The 23,068-nt window shown below is 39.2% G+C and overlaps 1 protein-coding gene across 1 annotated transcript; it reads left to right on the forward strand.

Moving 5' to 3' along the window:
- The first annotated feature begins 16,399 nt into the window (after positions 1 to 16,399).
- Positions 16,400 to 22,857, forward strand: LOC110608050 (protein RBL). The gene is made up of 6 exons (XM_021747267.2): positions 16,400 to 16,702; positions 17,807 to 18,033; positions 18,117 to 18,215; positions 19,961 to 21,048; positions 21,183 to 21,438; positions 22,584 to 22,857. Exons 2-6 carry the CDS (start codon positions 18,015 to 18,017, stop codon positions 22,778 to 22,780), a joined length of 1,659 nt encoding a protein of 552 aa, XP_021602959.1. The 5' UTR covers positions 16,400 to 16,702; positions 17,807 to 18,014; the 3' UTR covers positions 22,781 to 22,857.
- The last annotated feature ends 211 nt before the right edge of the window (positions 22,858 to 23,068 follow it).

Consider the following 23,068-nt stretch of genomic DNA (forward strand, 5'->3'; position numbering starts at 1 on the left):
GGAACTCATTGATCTGCAAGATTGACTGGAGTGTAATACTCGGCTAGACTCCGGTATCGGAATTCCTACCGTCCGGTGGAATCTCGAATGTCGGAAGCCTCTAGAAGGGGAAACATCATGTTTTCATAAAATGTTTTAATGAGTTTTATGTTGTAAGCATGAAAGAAAATGAGTTTTTGCATGAAAATAGCAATTGAGGAAAACTCAGGTTCGGCCGCCGAACATGCATGCGTTGCGGGCGTGCTTTAGGCCCCCGAAAGCATAAGTGAGGGAAGTCCAGGTTCGGCCGCCGAACCTCATGTTCGGCCGCCGAACATGGCATGCATGTGGAGGCACATTCGGCCCCCGAACGTGGTCTGGCCAGCCACTATAAAAGAGTCCCTTAGCCGAAAACGGGCGAGCTTTTCCCCATTTTCGGCCAAGGTGAGCTCACCGCCGTCCCTCACCCATTTTTGATGTTCTTCCTCTAAATCTTTCAAGATTTTCACTTGTTTTAACTTGGTTTTGAAGATTTAAGCTTTTGAGCAAAGTTTTGGAGCTTGGAGGTTCAAGCACCAAATCTCTCCCAACTTCGAGTTTTTGGTCGTCTCTCTCGATCTTCAAGAGGTAAGAGCTGATCTTAAGCTCATTGCATGTTTTAAATAAGTTTTATGCAAGATCTATGGGTTAGAATGCATGTTTAGGTTATGGTTATGTTTATGGGTATAAATGTGTATTCTTGAACAATGTGGATGCTTGATGTGTTGTAGATGGGGTTTATGATGGTTTGAGACCCCTAGGAACATGTATGCTTGTGTATGAGTGTTGTAGAATAGGTTTGATGTATGTTTGATAAGTTTGGAGGCGAAATGTACAAAGGGAGCCAAGTTTCTGCCCTTTGGCAGAAACCAGGTTCGGCAGCCGAAGGACTTTCGGCCGCCGAACATGGCTGGGGAAGCAGCCTTTCGGCTGCCGAAGCTTGCCCCCGAAAGGAGACTTTCGTCTCTGTCTGGCAGTTTCGGCCGCCGAAAGTGCCGCCGAACATGCATGAGTTTCGTCTCTGTCTGGAAGTTTCGGCCGCCGAAGGTGCCGCCGAACCTGCTTGACTTTCGGCTCTGGAGGGCTTTCGGCCGCCGAACCTGCCGCCGAAAGTGCCCTGTCCAGGCCTCCTTTGCATGATTTTGTATGGTTGTTTCATGATGTTTTAGGGGGTTTTTGGGGAGTAGTTTATAGTTATGTTCAGGTGTGTTTGGTCCCTCATTTGAGCCCACCTGTGTAGGTTCGGACCCGAGGAACCGAGGACCCCAGCAGTGAGTCCAGCTGCTTCGGTGTTGTCAGAGTCAGCCAGAGGTGAGTGGAACTAAACTTAATCTTTTAAATTAAATGTTTTATCATGTTTCATGCATCATGATTATGCAATAGGATGATTGCATTAGTTTTCACGAATATGTCGCATTGCATCGATTGTTGTTGATGTGGGTGAATGTTGGATGACCCAATTAGTCCATGACAGGAAGACCAGGACCCCATGCTACGGCCTGGCACAGAGTTAGCTTGGACTAATTGGTGACAAGTTCACCCAACCCTTATGTGAATTGTCTGTGTTATGATGCATTTCATTAAAGCATAGTGTTAATATGTTTTATAGTTCTACTCACTGGGCTTTTAGCTCACCCCTCTCCCTTTTACCCCCAGGCTTGCAGGTACAGGATAGAAGAGGAGGTCGGTTAGAGTAAAGTTTGTTGTGTAATAGATAGAATGTGGACATGACAAATCGTAGTATGATGTAATGTAAAAGTACAGTATAGTTATGTAATGATGTTTATGAATGTTAGAGATGTGCTTGACCATAGATTGTTGTATCCCTTTTAATACATGATCTTAGAGACTTTTTTGATGTTTATGTAAACCAACTCAGCATATGTTATGTCACCCATTGGGGGCACTGATGAGATCCCACAGAGGGATCAATGTTATGTTAATGTGTATGCAGGTTGAGTTTGGTTGATGTATATGGAAAGAAAAGTTTTAATTTTTATGCATGTTGTTGATCATGTATGGGATTATGCAGGTTCACAGGTTTCATGTCAAGCTTGCTACGGGTCCCGGCGGCCTTAAGCCGATCTGGATCCTAGCGCCGGTAGCGGTCCGATTTTCGGGTCGTTACAAAATGATATTAGAGCCCTAGGTTCATATGGTCGGACCTAGAGTGTCGGGCTCATAAATGTTATAGAAGGTCAAGCACAATAGGAAAGATCATGTCCACTAGGATAGGATGTGGTGTCCTGTCTTGCATGATGATGTGAAATGCCATGATAATATGCATGTGCATTAATGATATGCTATGATATGTGATGTGTGATGCGGGTTCATGTGTGCCCACATGAACCATATGATACTAATGTTTGTGCTATGTGTACTGTTTTTCAGAAACAGGATGAGGGGAACTCGTCGATCAGCAAGATTGACTGGAGTGCCACCTGAGGTTGAGGGCACGAGCGCCCGTCCTCCAGCATTGCCTAGGGCAATGTCTAGTAGGTCTAGCAGAGACAGAGCAGTAAGAGACCCTAGAAGGTCTTTGGATCTGGGTAGGAGCAGATCAGTTAGAGAAACAGTTCAGGGAGGAGAGTCAGAGGACATGGGGGATGATATGGATGTGGAGCAGAGGAGGGATGGCAGTCTGGCAGTTAGCATGTCAAAAGAGGGAATGGGAGAGTCCCAAGGAGGCACTCAGGCCTCGGGATTTGTTCAGCCACCATATTACCCACCCTTCTCACAAAACCCTGGATATTCGATGGGAGGCACATCGGATTACCCTAGCTTCACCCCTTATCCCACACAGATGCCATACCCACCATACTACCCACCATACTCATAGTACCCAATGTATCCACCCCCACCATACTATCCAAATCCAGCAAACCCTACCTCAGAAAATGTTGCACCATCTCCACCACCAGCAGAACCAGCAGCCCCAGTTGCTCAGCCATCTAGACCTAGCTCGGCCAGTGGGAGCAAGGTTAAGATGACTGACTACATGAAGTTGGGTGCTCCTCAGTATGAAAAAGGGGATGACCCATTTGTGTATCTTGAGAGGGTTAAAGTGATCACAGAGGAGATTGGGGCTGATGACAGTAGAGCCATTCAGATGGCCGGGTTCACGCTTAAGTGCAAGAAGGCACGAGAGTGGTTCAAGAATTATGTGAACCCGAGAGTGGACAGCATGTCTTGGGAAGAGTTCGCGAACGAGTTTGCAGGATGGGCTTTTCCCGATAGTTCAAGGGAGCTGAAGATGATAGAATTTGAACAGTTGAGGCAGACGGATGAAATGAGTGTAGAGGAGTACACCGACAGATTCTTGGAACTGTTGCCTTTTGCTGGGCAGAGTCTGGATACAGATTCGAAGAGGTCAAGGAGGTATGTCATGAAACTCCATTCTAGGTATTCCTCCTTGATTCAGTCAGTGGACAGGGAGAGCTTCCATGCCATAGTAGATATGGCCAGGAAAATGGAGGCCAGTGCCATCGTTCAGGGGACAGTTAAGCAGTCAGTGGCACAGTCTTCCGGTTCTAAAACTCCGAGTGGGGAAAGATTAGATCCCTCTACCCTGAGTGCAGCAGCTTCAGGCAGTAAGAGATGGGGTAAGCCCAAGGGTAAGAAGAATAAGTTCTGGAACAAGGTTAAGTCTAGTCTGGGATTTGGAAGTGGCTCAAGCTCTGGTGCGGATAATGCAGTTTGTGCGAAGTGTGGTAGGCCACACAAGGGAGTATGTCGGTTTGGGACGAACGCCTGCTTCAGATGTGGCCAGGAGGGGCATATGGCTCGAGATTGTCCAAGAGCAGTCCCGATGGCTCAGTCCCAGCAGACAGCTTCAGGCAGTGTAGCGCAGCCAGCAGCTCCAGCTATGACTCAGGCCAGTGGCAGAGGCAGAGGGAGAGGGGCAGCCTCTTCTTCAGCGGGTTTCAGAGGTGAAGGTCCATCAGCTCCAGCACGGATCTTCACAATGACACAGCAGGAGGCAGATGCATCTAACACCGTGGTGGCAGGTAACTTAATCATTGGTTGTTCAGATGTGTATGCCTTGATGGACCCTGGTGCATCTCATTCTTTTATTGCTCCGAGAGCCGTGGGGAGGTTAGGTCTGATGACTTCTGGGTTAGAGTGTCCTCTCTGGGTCAGTGGACCCAAGTGTGATCCATCAGTGGCAGAGTCAGTCTGCCAGTGTAGTCCTGTGTTTGTTGAGGGAAGATGCTTGTCCGCCGACCTAGTGGTTCTAGATTTGACAGATTTTGACGTCATTCTAGGGATGGACTAGTTATCTACCCATGGTGCTACCTTGGACTGCAGGGACAAGGTAGTCAGGTTCAGAGGTCAGGATGGGTCTGAGGTTGTCTTCAGAGGAGACAGGAGGGGTACACCTAGAGGTCTGATATCAGCTCTTCAGGCTCGTAGGTTGCTCAAGAGGGGATGTCAGGGGTATTTGGCTCATGTGAGAGCGCTTAGCAGTCAGGTTAGAGAGCCCGCCTCGGTGCCAGTGGTTAGAGAGTTCTTAGATGTGTTCCCAGACGAGCTGCCAGGTTTACCACCTGCTAGGGAGATAGAGTTCGAGATAGAACTGATGCCTGGAACCCGACCGATCTCTATCCCTCCCTACAGGATGGCGCCAGCAGAATTGAAAGAGTTGAAGGAGCAGTTACAGGAGCTGGTAGACAAGGGCTTCATCCGACCGAGTACCTCACCCTGGGGTGCTCCAATTTTGTTTGTGAGAAAGAAGGATGGATCCCTTAGACTTTGTATCGACTACAGGCAGTTGAACAAAGTCACTACCAAGAATAAGTACCCATTGCCAAGGATCGACGATCTATTCGATCAGCTAGCAGGAGCGGGTTGTTTCTCCAAAATAGATCTGAGATTGGGGTACCATCAGCTGAGGATCAGAGATGAGGATGTACCAAAGACAGCTTTCAGGACCAGATATGGGCATTTTGAGTTCCTTGTAATGCCGTTCGGGTTAACCAACGCCCCTGCAGCATTCATGGATCTCATGAATAGAGTGTTTAGCCAGTACCTGGATCACTTTGTTATTGTCTTCATAGATGATATCTTAGTGTATTCCAGGAACGCAGAGGAGCATGCCCATCATCTGAGGTTGGTTCTACAGACCTTGAGGGAACATGGCTTGTATGCCAAGTTCTCTAAGTGTGAGTTCTGGCTGAGGAGCATTTCATTCTTGGGGCATGTCGTGTCAGAGAATGGGATTGAGGTGGACCCCAAGAAGATAAAAGTTGTGGCTAACTGGCCTAGACTCACTTCAGTGACAGAGATCAGGAGTTTCTTAGGTTTGGCAGGTTACTACAGGAGGTTCGTTCAGGACTTCTCGAAAATAGCAGCTCCTCTGACCAGACTAACCAGGAAGAATCAGAAGTTTGTGTGGACCGACCAGTGCGAAGAGAGTTTTGAAGAGCTTAAGAAGAGGTTGACTTCAGCACCAGTGTTAGCTCTGCCATCTAGTGATGAGGACTTTACAGTCTTTTGTGATGCGTCCCGTGTGGGACTGGGTTGTGTACTCATGCAGAATGAGAGGGTGATTGCTTATGCTTCTAGGCAACTAAAGAAGCATGAGTTAAATTACCCCACACATGACCTTGAGATGGCAGCAGTAATCTTTGCACTCAAGATGTGGAGGCACTACCTCTATGGGGTAAAATGTGAGATCTTCACAGATCATAAAAGCCTGCAGTACATCCTGAGTCAAAGAGATTTGAACTTGAGGCAGAGAAGATGGGTAAAGCTGCTGAGTGACTACGATTGTAAGATTCAGTATCATCTGGGTAAGGCGAATGTCGTGGCAGACGCTCTAAGCCGGAAGTCACTAGGCAGTCTATCCCACATCACGGCAGAGAGGAGACCAGTGGTGAAGGAGTTTTACAAGCTCATTGATGAAGGTCTACAGTTGGAGTTGTCTGGTACAGGTGCCTTGGTTACTCAGATGAAAGTGACACCCGTGTTTCTGGAGCAGGTGGCTCAGAAACAGCATGAGAACCCAGAGTTAGTGAAGATTGCCAGGACTGTTCAGTCAGGCAAGGACAGTGAGTTCAGATTCGACAATAAGGGGATCCTCCGCTATGGGAGTCATTTATGTGTACCAGATGACATAGGGCTAAAAGGAGACATTATGAGAGAGGCTCATAATGCAAGATACAACATTCACCCCGGGGCCACCAAGATGTATCAGGATCTGAAAAAGGTTTATTGGTGGCCAGCTATGAAGAGAGAAGTGGCACAGTTTGTGTCAGCCTGCGAAGTATGTCAGAGGGTGAAGCTGGAACATCAGAAGCCGGCTGGAATGCTTAACCCGCTACCTATTCCAGAGTGGAAATGGGAGAATATAGCTATGGACTTCGTAGTGGGGTTACCGGCGACGTCCAACAGATTGGACTCCATATGGGTGATTGTGGACAGACTAATCAAATCTGCTCACTTCATCCCTGTCAGGAGTGGCTATTCTGTGGACAAGTTGGCGCAGGTGTATGTTGATGAGATAGTCAGACTGCATGGGGTTCTTGTTTCTATAGTGTCAGATAGAGGGTCCCAGTTCACCTCCAGGTTTTGGCGGAGTCTGCAGGATGCCATGGGTACCAGGTTGGATTTCAGTACTGCCTTCCATCCACAGACAGACGGACAGTCAGAGAGGACCATCCAGACCATAGAAGATATGCTAAGAATGTGTGTGCTGGACTTTGGCGGTTCTTGGAGGCAGCATCTACCTTTGGTGGAGTTTGCCTACAATAACAGCCATCATGCTAGCATCGGGATGGCTCCATATGAAGCTTTATATGGAAGGAAGTGCAAGTCACCTGTTTGCTGGGAAGAAGTTGGAGAAAAGGCCTTGGCAGGGCCTGAGTTAGTAGAGATCACCAGCAGGGTGGTACCCTTAATCAGAGAAAGAATCAAGACAGCTGCAAGCAGACAGAAGAGTTATGCAGACATCCGCAGAAGACTAGTAGAATTCCAGGAGGGGGATCTGGTATTGCTCAAGGTGTCTCCAATGAGAGGAGTGGTTCGGTTCGGGAAGAAGGGTAAACTGGCTTTGCGATACATCGGACCCTTTGAAGTCTTGCAAAAGATTGGGAATGTGTCGTACAAGCTAGATTTGCCTGCTTCAATGGAAAGAATCCATCCGGTTTTCCATGTTTCTATGTTGAGAAAGTTCGTGTCAAATTCGGGCAAGGTTCTCAGTGAGCCTGATATGGAGATCCAAGAGGATCTCACCTATGTGGAACAGCCAGTACGGATCCTAGACACCCAGATCAGAAAGTTAAGAAACAAGGAAATCCCGATGGTGAAAGTCCTTTGGAACCACCACAATATGGAAGAATGCACCTGGGAGACACGGGAGTCCATGCTCCAGCAGTACCCTTATCTTTTCTAAGGTTAGTTTCTTATATGTTCCATGTGTTTTATGTGTATGTTATGTTGTATGCCTTGCATGTGCTAGTAGAGGAACATTCGGGGATGAATGTTCTTAAGGGGGGAGAATGTAATACCCGGCTAGACTCCGGTATCAAAATTCCTACCGTCCGGTGGAATCTCGGATGTCGGAAGCCTCTAGAAGGGGAAACATCATGTTTTCATAAAATGTTTTAATGAGTTTTATGTTGTAAGCATGAAAGAAAATGAGTTTTTGCATGAAAATAGCAATTGAGGAAAACTCAAGTTCGGCCGCCGAACCTTAAGTTCGGCCGCCGAACATGCATGCGTTGCGGGCGTACTTTAGGCCCCCGAAAGCATAAGTGAGGGAAGTCCAGGTTCGGCCGCCGAACCTCATGTTCGGCCGCCGAACCTCATGTTCGGCCACCGAACATGGCATGCATGCGGAGGCACATTCGACCCCCGAACGTGGTCTGGCCAGCCACTATAAAAGGGTCCCTTAGTCGAAAACGGGCGAGCTTTTCCCCATTTTCGGCCAAGGTGAGCTCTCCGCCGTCCCTCACCCATTTTTGATGTTCTTCCTCTAAATCTTTCAAGATTTTCACTTGTTTTAACTTGGTTTTGAAGATTTAAGCTTTTGAGCAAAGTTTTGGAGCTTGGAGGTTCAAGCACCAAATCTCTCCCAACTCCGAGTTTTTGGTCGTCTCTCTCGATCTTCAAGAGGTAAGAGCCGATCTTAAGCTCATTGCATGTTTTAAATAAGTTTTATGCAAGATCTATGGGTTAGAATGCATGTTTAGGTTATGGTTATATTTATGGGTATAAATGTGTATTCTTGAACAATGTGGATGCTTGATGTGTTGTAGATGGGGTTTATGATGGTTTGAGACCCCTAGGAACATGTATGCTTGTGTATGAGTGTTGTAGAATAGGTTTGATGTATGTTTGATAAGTTTGGAGGCGAAATGTACAAAGGGAGCCAAGTTTCTGCCCTTTGGTAGAAACCAGGTTCGGCAGCCGAAGGACTTTCGGCCGCCGAACATGGCTGGGGAAGCAGCCTTTCGGCTGCCGAAGCTTGCCCCCGAAAGGAGACTTTCGTCTCTGTCTGGCAGTTTCGGCCGCCGAAAGTGCCGCCGAACATGCATGAGTTTCGTCTCTGTCTGGAAGTTTCGGCCGCCGAAGGTGCTGCCGAACCTGCCTGACTTTCGGCTCTGGAGGGACTTTCGGTCCCGAACCTGCCGCCGAAAGTGCCCTGTCCAGGCCTCCTTTGCATGATTTTATATGGTTGTTTCATGATGTTTTAGGGGGTTTTTGGGGAGTAGTTTATAGTTATGTTCAGGTGTGTTTGGTCCCTCATTTGAGTCCACCTGTGTAGGTTCGAACCCGAGGAACCGAGGACCCCAGCAGTGAGTCCAGCTGCTTCGGTGTTGTCAGAGTCAGCCAGAGGTGAGTGGAACTAAACTTAATCTTTTAAATTAAATGTTTTATCATGTTTCATGCATCATAATTATGCAATAGGATGATTGCATTAGTTTTCACGAATATGCCGCATTGCATCGATTGTTGTTGATGTGGGTGAATGTTGAATGACCCAATTAGTCCATGACAGGAAGACCAGGACCCCATGCTACGGCCTGGCACAGAGTTAGCTTGGACTAATTGGTGACAAGTTCACCCAACCCTTATGTGAATTGTCTGTGTTATGATGTATTTCATTAAAGCATAGTGTTAATATGTTTTATAGTTCTACTCACTGGGCTTTTAGCTCACCCCTCTCCTTTTTACCCCCAGGCTTGCAGGTACAGGATAGAAGAGGAGGTCGGTTAGAGTAAAGTTTGTTGTGTAATAGATATAATGTGGACATGACAAATCGTAGTATGATGTAATGTAAAAGTACAGTATAGTTATGTAATGATGTTTATGGATGTTAGAGATGTGCTTGACCATAGATTGTTGTATCCCTTTTAATACATGATCTTAGAGACTTTCTTGATGTTTATGTAAACCAACTCAGCATATGTTATGTCACCCACTGGGGGCACTGATGAGATCCCACAGAGGGATCAATGTTATGTTAATGTGTATGCAGGTTGAGTTTGGTTGATGTATATGGAAAGAAAAGTTTTAATTTTTATGTATGTTGTTGATCATGTATGGGATTATGCAGGTTTACAGGTTTCATGTCAGGCTTGCTACGGGTCTCGGCGGCCTTAAGCCGATCTGGATCCTAGCGCCGGTAGCGGTCCGATTTTTGGGTCGTTACAGGAGTACCACCAGAAAACGAGGGTATGGATGCCCGTCCCCTTGCATTGCCAAGGGCAATGTCATGTAGATCAGGTAGAGAAAGGACATCAAGGGACCCTAGAAGGTCTTTTGATGCAAGCAGCAGGAGAGGAACAGATCAGGAGGTCTTCAGATGTGAGGGAAGCTATGGAAGAGGATCAGAGAAGGGATGGGGATCTAGATGTGAGCATGTCTGAGGAGGGTACAGGGGAGTCACAAGGAGGCGCTCAGGCCTCGGGGTTTGGTTATCCACCCCAGTATCCACCCTTTCCACAGGGCCCAGGGTATCCGATGGGGGGTACATCGGATTACTCCGGTTTTAACCCATACCCTTCCTACATGCCTTATCCACCTTTTTACCCACCATACCCACAGTACCCAATGTATCCACCCTCACCTTTCTACCCAAGCACAGCAAACCCTATCTCAGGGAATGCGGCACCTCCTCCTCCACCCATAAAACCAGTAGCCCCAGTAGTCCAAACACCTAAGCCTAGCTCATCTGGGGGGAGCAAGGTAAAGATGACAGACTACCTAAAGCTGGATGCTCCCAAGTATGAATCAGGTGATGATCCGTTTGAGTACTTCAGAACGGTGAAAATGATAACAGATGAGTTGGGGGCAAACGATAGTAGAGCCATTAAGATGGCGGGGTTCACTCTGAAGTGTAAGAAGGCAAAAGAATGGTTCAAAAACTATGTGGACCCGAGGTTGGATAGTCTATCCTGGGATGAATTTGCAGGATGGGCTTTCCCTGATAGCTCCAGGGAATTGAAGATGATTGAATTTGAGCAGTTGAGGCAGACAGAGGAGATGAGTGTTGATGAATACATAGACAAGTTCTTGGAGCTGTTGCCGCTTGTGGGGCAAGCCTATGACACAGATCAGAAGAAAGCAAAAAGGTATACCATGAGGCTCCACTCTAGGTATGTAACAGCCCGAAAATCGGACCGCTACCGGCGCTAGGATTCAGGTCGACTTAAGGTCGCCGGAACCCGTAGCAAGCCTACTATGAACTCTGTGTACCTGATAAATCCCATACATGATCATACACTTCCATAAAAATTTGAAACTTTTCATTTACCAAGCTTGACCTGTGCATGCACTGTCTCTGTAAACATTAAACCACATACTAGAGTCCTCATCAAATACTCTAGATGGGTCATCATCATATATGTCAAGCTTAGTTCTCATCATGAAACATGATAAAACATAATAAAATGATCATGTACAAAAAGGGATTAAACATACTTTAGGGTCAAGCACAATACTATAACTCTGTATACATTACATCACTATACATTATCTCTTTGTATTACATAACTTTTCTTTACATCATGTCCACTACTGTATGCTATTACATAGACTTTACCCTTGCTGTTACTCTGTCTTCTCTCTGAGGCCCTGAAAACATGGGGGTTAGGGAGAGGGGTGAGCTATTAGAGCCCAATGAGCAGAACTATAAAAACATGTAATAAAACATGCTATCATGAAATGCATCACATCACAAGCAAATCACATCACGGATGGACTGACCCAAAAATCCCTCTGCTCTGTGCCCGACCCTCAAAGGAGCTCCTCAGGACTTCTGTTACATACAAATAAACTCTATGCCCGGCCCTCGGTGGGGCTCCTCAGGACTTCTGTTACATGACAATAATACCAGATGGCTATTGAGTCGTCCTGTTGTCCATCCACATCAACAACAAATAATGCAATGCATCACCTTAGTGAACACTAATGCAGTACACCCTACTATAAACATGGCATTCGTGATGCATGAAACATGCTAAATCATTCATTTATTTAAAAACATAGTTTAGTTCCACTCACCTCTAGCAACTGCTAAGCAGTCTCTGTATCTCTAACTCTGTGGGCCTCCTGGGTTCCTCGGGTCCACACCTACAAAGGTGGACTCAAATGAGGTACCGAACATACTCTAACATAGCTATGAACATCTCCCCAAAAACCCCCTAAAACATCATAGTCATGCATGGAAAAAGGGGCAAAGGAAGGCTGGACAGGGGTCTTTCGGCGGCAGGCGGGCGGGTTTTTGCGGATATTTGATTCGCCCAAACCCTATTAGGACGAATTTGGATTTTTATAAAATGGATTTGGACGGATTTGGGTTTATAAAATTTTATTCGTCTCGAATTCGTGTAGGGATCAGAATTAGGTGATCGGATATCCATTACCCGAACCCGATTAGCTGTACTAATTAGGGGTGAGCATTCGGTCAGTTCGGTTCAAAACCGAATCGAATCAAATAAATCGAAAATTGAAATTTTAGTGTTTATGAAAATCGAACCGAACTGATTTTGGTCAAAAACTGAATCAAACCAAACCGGTCTGATTTGGTTCGATTCGGTTCGGTTTGATCGGTTTTGATTTTTAATAATTTTTTTATTTTTTACACATTATTTTTAATATTTTAAAATTTAATTAAAATATTTTAATCTTAATATGATTTAATTTCTCTATATTATTTAACAATAATATTATTATCATTAATCGGTTTCGATTAGATTTGAAGTGATATTTTTAAAAAACAAATTAAATTAAAATTAAGATAATTGTAAAATGAGGAAGGTTATTAAGTATTATTATATTTATTTGTATTTATTGATCGATTAATTGTGTTTATTTTTTAAAAAAATATAATTTTAAATATAAAAATATTGAAAAGAGAATGTGATAAATAATTACTACATATTATATTTATTTTAAATTCCATCTCTTAAGGTGTTATATTATTTTAATAAATATATAACAAATACATTTTTGAAGTACAGATCGATTATACAATCTATTTATAAAGTGTAAAATTTATAAAATTTAAAATGAAATTTAATCTACTCACATGTATTGAAAACTAAAATAGGTCATTTATATAGAATAATCCAATTTCATAAAGAAATATGTCTTTATGAAGGGTACATGACCATACAAATAGGGATGACAGGCGGGCGGGTTTTTGCGGGTACTTGATTCGCCCAAACCCTATTAGGACGAATTTGAATTTTTATAAAATGGATTTGGATGGATTTGGATTTATAAAATTTTATCTGTCTTGAATTCGTGTAGGGTTCGGAATTAGGTGATCGGATATTCATTATCCGAATCCGATTAGCTGTACTAACTAGGGGTGAGCATTCGGTGAGTTCGGTTCAAAACCGAACCGAACCAAATAAATCGAAAATCGAAATTTTAGTGTTTATGAAAACCGAATCGAACTGATTTTGGTCAAAAACCGAATCAAACCGAATTGATCTGATTCGATTCGATTCGGTTCATTTTGATCGGTTTTAATTTTTAATATTTTTTTATTTTTTACACATTATTTTTAGTATTTTAAAATTTAATTAAAATATTTTAATCTTAATATGATTTAATTTCTCTATATTATTTAACAATAATATTATTATCATTAATCGGTTTCGATTAGATTTGAAGTGATATTTTTAAAAAATAAATTAAATTAAAATTAAGATAATTGTAAAATGAGGAAGGTTATTAAGCATTATTATATTTATTTGTATTTATTGTTCGATTAATTGTGTTTATTTTTAAAAAAAATATAATTTTAAATATAAAAATATTGAAAAGAGAATGTGATAAATAATTAATATATATTATATTTATTTTAAATTCCATCTTTTGAGGTGTTATATTATTTTAATAAATATATAACAAATAAATTTTTGAAGTACAAACTGATTACACAATCTATTTCTGAAGTGTAAAATTTATAAAATTTATAAAATTTAAAATGAAATTTAATCTACTCACATGTATTGAAAATTAAAATAGATCATTTATATTGAATAATTCAATTTCATAAAAAACTATGTCTTTATGAAGGGTACATGACCTTACAAATAGGGATGGCAGGCGGACGGAGTTTTGCGGGTACTTGATTCGCCCAAACTCTATTAGGACGAATTTGAATTTTTATAAAATATAAAATGGATTTGGACGGATTTGAGTTTATAAAATTTTATCCGTCTTGAATTCGTGTAGGGTTCGGAATTAGGTGATCGGATATCCATTACCCGAATCCGATTAGCTGTACTAACTAGGGATGAGCATTCGGTCAGTTCGGTTTAAAACCGAACCGAACCAAATAAACCAAAAATCAAAATTTTAATATTTATGAAAACCGAACCGAACTGATTTTGGTCAAAAACTGAATCAAATCGAACCGATCTGATTCGGTTCGATTCGATTCAGTTTGATCAGTTTTGATTTTTAATAATTTTTTTATTTTTAACATACTATTTTTAGTATTTTAAAATTTAATTAAAATATTTTAATTTTAATATGATTTAATTTCTCTATATTATTTAACAATAATATTATTATCATTAATCGGTTTCGATTAGATTTGAAGTGATATTTTTAAAAAATAAATTAAATTAAAATTAAGATAATTGTAAAATGTGGAAGGTTATTAAGCATTATTATATTTATTTGTATTTATTGATCGATTAATTGTGTTTAATTTTTAAAAAAGATATAATTTTAAATATAAAAATATTGAAAAGAGAATGTGTGATAAATAATTAATATATATTATATTTATTTTAAATTCCATCTCTCTTGAGGTGTTATATTATTTTAATAAATATATAAAAAATAAAATTTTGAAGTACACACTGATTATACAATCTATTTCTAAAGTGTAAAATTTATAAAATTTAAAATGAAATTTAATCTACTCATATATATTGAAAACTAAAATAGGTCATTTATATAGAATAATCCAATTTCATAAAAAAATGTCTTTATGAAGGGTACATGACCTTATAAATAGGGATGGTAGGCGGGCGGATTTTTGTGGGTACTCAATTCGCCCAAATCCTATTAGGACGAATTTGAATTTTTATAAAATGGATTTGGACGGATTTGGATTTATAAAATTTTATCCGTCTCGAATTCCTGTAGGATTCGAAATTAGGTGATCGGATATCCATTACCCGAACCCGATTAGCTGTACTAACTAGGAGTGAGCATTCGGTCAGTTCGGTTCAAAACCGAACCGAATCGAATAAAACGAAAATCAAAATTTTAGTGTTTATGAAAACCGAACCGAACTGATTTTAGTCAAAAACCGAATCGAACCGAACCAATCTGATTCGATTTGATTTGATTCGATTTGATCGGTTTTAATTTTTAATAATTTTTTTATTTTTTACACTTTATTTTTAGTATTTTAAAATTTAATTAAAATATTTTAATTTTAATATGATTTTTTTTATATTATTAAAAAAATATATTATTATCATTAATCGATTATAAGTAATATTTACTATATACACTTATAATTTTGATAGTTATTTGAAATTTAATTTAATTCTTGTTTTCTTATATTATTATTAAAGAATTATAAATAATTCGATTAGATTTAAAGTGATATTTTTAAAAATAAATTAAATTAAAATTACGATAATTATAAAATGAGGAAGATTATTAAACATTATTATATTTATTTGTATTTATTGATGAATTAATTGTGTTTAATTTAAAAAGAAATATAATTTTAAATATAAAAATATTGAAAAGAGAATGTGATAAATAATTACTACATATTATATTTATTTTAAATTTCATCTCTTGAGATGTTATATTATTTTAATAAATATATAACAAATAAATTTTTGAAGTACACACTTATTATATAATCTATTTATAAAGTGTAAAATTTATAAAATTTAATATGAAAATTTAATCTACTCGCATGTATTAAAAACTAAAATAGGTAATAATCCAATTTCATAAAAAAAATATCTTTTTGCGGGTACTCATTCGTTTAAAACTTATTAGGACGAATTTGAATTTTTATAAAATGGATTTGGACAGTTTTGAGTTTATAAAATTTTATTGGTCTGGAATTCGTGTAAGGTTCAAAATTAGATGATTGGATATCCATTACCCGAATTCGATTAGCTGTACTAATTAGGGGTGAGTATTCGGTCGGTTCGGTTTAAAATCGAACCGAATCGAATAAATCGAAAACCAAAATTTTAGTGTTTATGAAAACTAAATCGAATCAATTTTGATCAAAAATTGAATCGAACAGAATCAGACCGATTCGATTTGATTCGGTTCGATTTGATCGATTTTAATTTTTAATAATTTTTTTATTTTTTAAATTTTATTTTTAGTATTTTAAAATTTAATTAAAATATTTTAATCTATGATTTAATTTCTTTATATTTTTGAAAAAATATATTATTATCATTAATCGATTCGGTTTGATTTTTTCAATTTTTTTCTGATCAAAATCAAACCGAACCGATATAACCTAAATTTTTAAAATTAAAAGTCGAACCGAACCGAACCAAAATGTATAAAAAACTGAACCAAATTATCAAATCGGTTCGGTTCGGTCGGTTTTTTCGGTTTGAACCCAATTCTGCTCAATAACCCTAATCTCCTTTTCAGTTTACTCGAGTCATACCCTCTCTCCGTCGGCGCCTCTCTCCCCCGCTTCCCTTCCCAGAATTCCCAATCGACGCCTTTCTCCCCCACTTCACTGACGACTGCCGGCAGCCCAGTCGGCACCGACGACGTCTCCTTTCTCTCCCCAGCGACGATAAATCTTCTCTCCCCAGTCAGCGATATCTCCTTCTCTCTCCAGTCGGCGACATCTCCCACTTCCCAGTCAACGCCTCTCTCCCCCACTTCACGGACGAGTGCCGGCAGCCCAGTCGGCACCGGCGACGTCTCCTTTCTCTCCCCAGTCGACAATAAATATTCTCTCTTCCCAGTCAGTGATGTCTCCTTCTCTCTCTCCATTGTGGCGACATCTCCCACTTTCCAGTCGGAGACAACTCTTCCCTCTCCCCTGTCGGCATCGGCAACATCTCCTTCTCTCTCCCCAGTCGGTGACATCTACTCTTTCCAATTGACGCTTCTCTCCCCCACTTCATTGACGACTGCCGGAGACAACCCTTGCCTCTCCCCAATCGGCGTCGGCGACATCTCCTTTGACTGGAACTCTATTCAGGTTTGCAATCAAATTTGTGCATGTTGTTAAAGAATTTTCAGTTGCTATTCTGATTATTTGGATACTGGTAAAAACTCTGATTATTTGCTATTTGGTTATTGTAACACTGTTGATTTTTAGAATTTATGGACTATTAATCTGATTTATGGACTAAAAGTTGCTATTAAAGATTTTTAGAATTTATGGATTATTTGCTATTTGGTTACTGTTAGTTAATCTGATAATCAAGATCTTTTTAGATGCTGTTGAAATATGTTAATACTATCAGATTCCATGCTGATTAAGAAAAATATTTGTTAATTTACCTGAATGATATTTGATGAGATTATAAATCCTAAGTACCCTCTATGTAATCCACCTGGTTCCTGTCACCTGTCATTGAGCATTTCTCCAATGTTTCTACTGCTGGGTTGTGCATATCTTACAGATAGTTTTTGTGAAAGTTATTGCTAAGTTCTCAGAATTGATTTACAATCTATGTTTTCTGTATTTGTTTTTTTGAAGGTTTTCGAGCACAATTTGATATTGGAAATTGAAATGGAACAATGTAATTTAATGAACTTCTAAAACATTTCATTTGTTCAAAATTTTATGTTTGATAGATAATTTATTAATGGTCGTGTTATGATGAATTTGTAATATATTTATTTTGTTTAAGTATATTTAAATTTCCTAATTCAGGTTTGTTATTTGGGTTATAATATCAAATCTTGAAATTTTTTGCCATTGAATTGAATTAAAAAAATGGGGTTCGGTCGGGTTCGGGTAATGCCCGGGTATTTTTAAACGGGTTTGGAACGGGTACGGGTATTAAAATTAAAATACTAAACTGGTTTGGAACGGGTTCAGAAATTTTACATATAATCGGGTTCGGATTTGGGTACTCTCAATTTTGCAGGTACCCGTTGCTATCCCTACTTACAAAGACATATAATATGACTTTTTATTCTAATTTTGATATGGCAAAACAAAGTCACTCTTAGTATTCAGACGAGGTAATCTTGCTACATCTCTAAGACCGGAAAACGATAGGGAAAAAATAATTTAAAGAAAAAGAAAAAAACCTGGGCATTACTCTCTTACTCTCCCTCCACAACTTCGCAGCTTTTGCCTTCGGCGAATTCCACCTTACCGCCACCAACTTCTCGCTGCTCTCTCTCTCTGGTCTAGTTTTATGCTGTTAGGTCAAAGGAGGCAAAGCTTGTGTTTTTGGCTTGTTTTCATAATTAGGGCAAATTGTCCGAAATTGAAAGCGATTGTAGTTGCTTCACCGACGTGTAGTTCTTATTAATCTGAAAAGCAAGGACAGACCATGAACGCTTCGATAATCGGTTTGCTCTCTCTCTCTCTCTGTGGTTTGTATATGTCAATGTTTACATGTAATTTGTGTAATGTGCTGTATATTGGTGTTAAGATCCACTGCAAGGAGATTTTCCAGAGGTTATAGAGGAGTATTTGGAGCATGGGGTCATGAAATGTATCGCCTTTAATCGCCGTGGCACTCTTCTCGCTGGTATGTTTTCATTTTTGTTTTCTTCCAACTTGGTGTATCTGCATTTTGTTTTCGTTTACATATAATCTTTAAAAGGTGTCTTGAATGGTGTTACCAAGTTCTGTCGATCGATAGGATGTTTCTTTTTAGTTGATTCTAACAATGGAATCTCAAGAATCAATTTTCCTTCTACTAAGCTTCATTAAAGTATTTATTTACTGTATATTTGACTTTCGAAGATATTAGCTAACTCCTTTCAAGCCATATGTTGATTTTTTCATCCAATACTGCATAAGCCAGTGGACTCCCCGTAATTCTATGTATGTGTTTATGAGGTTGAGTATGATATTCTGTTTGCTCATTTAAAATTTAGTTATCTGCTTCCCTCCTTTTCTTGCTAGAAGGAAAAAAAAAAATCCTCTATTCTAAATGTTCATATGATTGAGTACTTGGGTTTCCAAAATTAGTGCATTGAAATCTTTGGTTGTTTGCTAGAACTATCCTTTCATGAATAGTTTGCCCTCTGAGCTCTAGGAAGTAGTATTTGGGAGACACAATATTCTATTGCCAAGTATAATTGTATTTATGATGTTTATAATGTCTCTGCAATCAATGTGCAAATTGTTGTTTAGCATTCATCCATTTTATTTTAATTTTTATTGAACATTATGAGTAAAATCATTCCATTGTGAAAATGGTTGTTCATTTTGATATACTTGTATATGGAAATGATTTGACATTTGCTTGGTCTGTTCTTAAATTGATGGTGGCTGTTCTTGAATCACAGTTATGAAATTTTCTCTGATCTACAGTTATTTTTTTGGAACGCTGGTTATGAGTCTTTTATGTTTGTTATTGAGTCTCCTAATTGAACATGATAAGTAGAAATTGGTTTCTTGGTCTTTTGTTTTGTATGTATATTTGGAGATGATTCAATCCATAAGGTTCACTTGGTAAAGATAAATGCATGGAACAGTATGTTCTTATGGTTTTCTGCTTCCTAATTGATGTTCTTATGGGTTTTAGCAGCATAGCATGATATGAAGAACTCGACCATCTTAATCCTAATCTTAGCTAGAATGCTTGATAGCTAGCTGATATGGTGGCATGTCAAAACTTTCTTCTTCTTCTTAATATATATATATACACACACATATATATATATATACATCCATATATATAAAATCTTCTTCTCTATTGGTACTTCTAATTTTTACATTTTCTATATGATTTAGGTGTTTCATTTAGTTTACCTATTGTCTTGCAATTTTCTTGTGCCTTTGACCTCCAGAAATCTGTCGATTGCATTGGTCCGTATTTTCAAAGGTAGGAAATGTAAAATCTTTGACTATGTATCTAATAATTGATTAGAATATGGTATTGGAGTAGTCAATGTGAACTAGCTAGAGAGCTTTTTGTTTATCCTATGCTAAAGTATTCACTAGTAAGGCTTGATCTCAATTGCTGTTGCGTTTTTGGCTTGTCAAGGTTTGAATGAGCCGTCAACGGGACTGCACCTGCTAATACTATAGCCCTTTTCTTTACATTTTTCAATTATTCTCCATACCTTGAGTTCCTGCTTTTCATCTTGATTTAATTTTTTGCTTATGATTTGGAAGAGAAACCATGTATTGTTTCATGCTCTTTAAACTTGTACTCATTTTTTGTTGTTTTTCCCTTTTATCCCAGTAAGAAAAGTTTCAGTGTGGATGGGAAGTATTCTAAATTCCTTCTTGTTCATTACTGTCAATTTCATTCTTTTTCAGCTGGATGCTCTGATGGAAGTTGCGTTATCTGGGATTTCGAGACTAGAGGAATTGCTAAGGAGCTTCGAGATAAGGACTGTGTTGCTGCAATAACAAGCATCTGCTGGTCCAAGTATGGTCATCGAATCCTTGTTTCTGCTGCTGATAAATCGTTAACACTTTGGGATGTTGTTAATGGAGAGAAGATTTCACGCACTATTCTGCAGCAAACACCACTGCTAGCTCGCCTGCATCCAGGTTCCACTGCTCCATCTCTTTGTTTGGCATGCCCACTCTCTTCTGCTCCAATGATTGTTGACTTAAACACAGGAAGCACCACTATGCTTCCAGTTGCAGTACCTGATATGGGCAATGGACTTGCCCCTCCACCACGCAGCAAATCTTCAGATGGAACTCCCCCTTTCACTCCAACTGCTGCATGCTTCAACAAGTGTGGAGATGTAGTGTATGTGGGAAATTCCAAAGGGGAAATATTTATAATAGACCACAAAGTTATTCAAGTGCGTGCAATGGTTTCTATTCCTGGTGGTGCTGTGATAAAGAACATAGTATTCAGCAGAAATGGACAGTATCTGCTGACGAATTCGAATGATCGCACTATCAGAATCTATGAAAATCTTCTGCCTTTGAAAGATGGCCTTTCTGCTTTGGAGGAGATGGACAAGAAAATCAATGAGCCAGATGGTGTTGAAAAGAAGAAAGCTATTGGATCAAAGTGCTTAGCACTATTCCGAGAGTTTCAGGATTCTATCACCAAGGTGCACTGGAAGGCACCATGTTTCAGTGGTGATGGTGAGTGGGTAATTGGTGGTTCTGCAAGCAAAGGAGAGCACAAAATCTACATATGGGATAGGGCTGGACATCTTGTAAAAATCCTTGAAGGTCCAAAAGAAGCATTAATTGATTTAGCATGGCATCCTGTTCATCCCATTGTAGTCTCTGTTTCCTTGACTGGTTTGGTGTATATTTGGGCTAAGGATTATACTGAGAACTGGAGTGCATTTGCACCAGACTTCAAAGAGCTAGAGGAAAATGAAGAGTATATGGAGCGAGAAGATGAATTTGATCTGATGCCTGAAACTGAAAAGGTGAAAGAAAGTACATTGTTTGACAGGTGTTAAGTTCATCTGTCTGATTTTGAAATATTTGTATTCTTGCAGGTGAAGGAATCAGATGTTATTAAGTTCATTTCTGTGATTCTGAAATATTTGTATTCTTGCAGGTGAAGGAATCAGATGTTAATGACGATGAAGAAGTTGACATTGTTACTGTGGAGAAAGATGCTTTCAGTGATTCTGATATATCACAGGAAGAACTATGCTTCTTGCCAGCCATTCCCTGTCCTGATGTTCCTGAGCAACAGGACAAGTGTGTTGGAAGCTCTTCCAAGTTGGACAGTAATCATTCTGGATCACCTCTTTCTGAAGGAGCTGGACAAAATGGAGCAGCAGTGAATCATGCATCAAGTCCACTTGAAGGTAATTTAACTTTTGTGACATTCATATGTTACACCTGAAGCTGCAGTCATTTTGCCTTTTGTCATTGAGCTTAGTACTAATTTCAAAATGATTACTACTAGACTTCAATTTTTATCTGCAAAATCATTCAACCTTAGTTTTGTTTTGATGGAGTCACAATTTTCTAGATTTTGATTTAAGTACCAGTCAAATTTTTGACATGTAAAAATTTACTAGTATGGCTCTACAATTAGAAATAGGCTTTGGTATTATTGTAACTAGTAGGTATAAAATATATGTTGAGGTGCTGTCAACTTTAAATAACTGTTAATTTTTTTTATTTTTATTTTTTAATTTCAGAGTCCGTGATTGAAATAAAGCCCATCTGTAGGGATCCAGAACTATTGGAACTTAACTGTGTCCACTTGCCATAGTAGTAATAAAGGATGAAAAATACCAAGATAACAAAGAAAATCTGTTTAATAAAAAATTGAGTGAGAGAGAGAGAGAGAGAGAGAAGTAAGTTTAGTTTTCCCTTTTCACACATTTTAACTAATTCTATTGCTACTTGTTAAAACCAAATTCTGATCAGGTGCTAGTCCATTTATTATTTGTTGTCTCTAAATTTTAGATTTGTAAGCATCTTTAAATTTTAGATTTTGTAATTGTATAGCTGTTGCAACTCTTATGTATATAATTACTATCAAGGAAACAGTTTTTATAAAATACTTAGGAAGAATGACTATTAGGTCCTGGGATTTTTAAAAATTCACTAGTTCGTTAATATTTCAAAATTTCTCAATCAAAACGTTCTTATATTTTGTAAAATCTAACACTTTTAGTCCTTGAATGTCATAATTTTAATTATAGACATCATTATTTACTCATGTAATTTTGAATATTCATACTATTTAGTCTCCTTGATCAAAGTTTGCAAAAGTAGGGTAACCTTTTCTTTGACAAAAGGACTAAAGAGTTTTGATGGACTAGTGAATTTTCTTAAAAGTCGAGACACTTAAATATTCATTCACTCTAATACTTGTTGACTTGGGCGATGCCCGAGGATAGTCGATGTTAGAACGAGCTGTTGATTGTTCTGATTTTGCAATTTGTGTGTCTAAAGGAGTCCTTATCTAACTAACATGTGGTGTTGAATACTGTGACAGAGGACACAGGAGGTACCCGAATTAAGAGGAAACGGAAACCTTCAGAAAAGGGGTTAGAGTTGCAGGCTGAGAAGGTGAGGAAGCCCTTGAAACCATTGAAATCTTCTGGTAGATTGTCTAAACTTAAAAATAAATACGTAGTTGACCTTGATATTAGTAATGGTGGTGTATATGGGGATGATGTTTTTGACGAGTAGCATTTAGAGTTTTTGTACCTCTGAAAGACTTTTATCATCTATTCTGCTGAAAAATATGACATCTTTTATTATTTAAACACTGGGATCACCAACTATTTTTGATATATTTAAATTAAAAAATTTTTGCTATCACATTCATACGAAATTTAAAAATAAATCTAAAGCAAAAGTTAAAAAATAAGAAAAAAAGAGTTGCAAATATAACCTGAACAGTAATTACAAAACTATAACTGTTGTAGAAGAATGTTTTGCAAAAATCAGATTCCGTTTTCCCTTGGGTTTCTGCTG

The sequence above is a fragment of the Manihot esculenta genome, chromosome 13, assembly GCF_001659605.2.
Source record: "Manihot esculenta cultivar AM560-2 chromosome 13, M.esculenta_v8, whole genome shotgun sequence".
Classification (NCBI taxonomy): Eukaryota; Viridiplantae; Streptophyta; class Magnoliopsida; order Malpighiales; family Euphorbiaceae; genus Manihot; species Manihot esculenta.

Bases quoted from the DNA above. Each gene is read 5' to 3' on its own strand.
- LOC110608050 (XM_021747267.2), top strand. The intron at 18,216-19,960 runs GTATGTTTTCAT...ATTCTTTTTCAG, and splicing joins CCGTGGCACTCTTCTCGCTG to CTGGATGCTCTGATGGAAGT. The intron at 21,049-21,182 runs GTGAAAGAAAGT...GTATTCTTGCAG, and splicing joins TGATGCCTGAAACTGAAAAG to GTGAAGGAATCAGATGTTAA.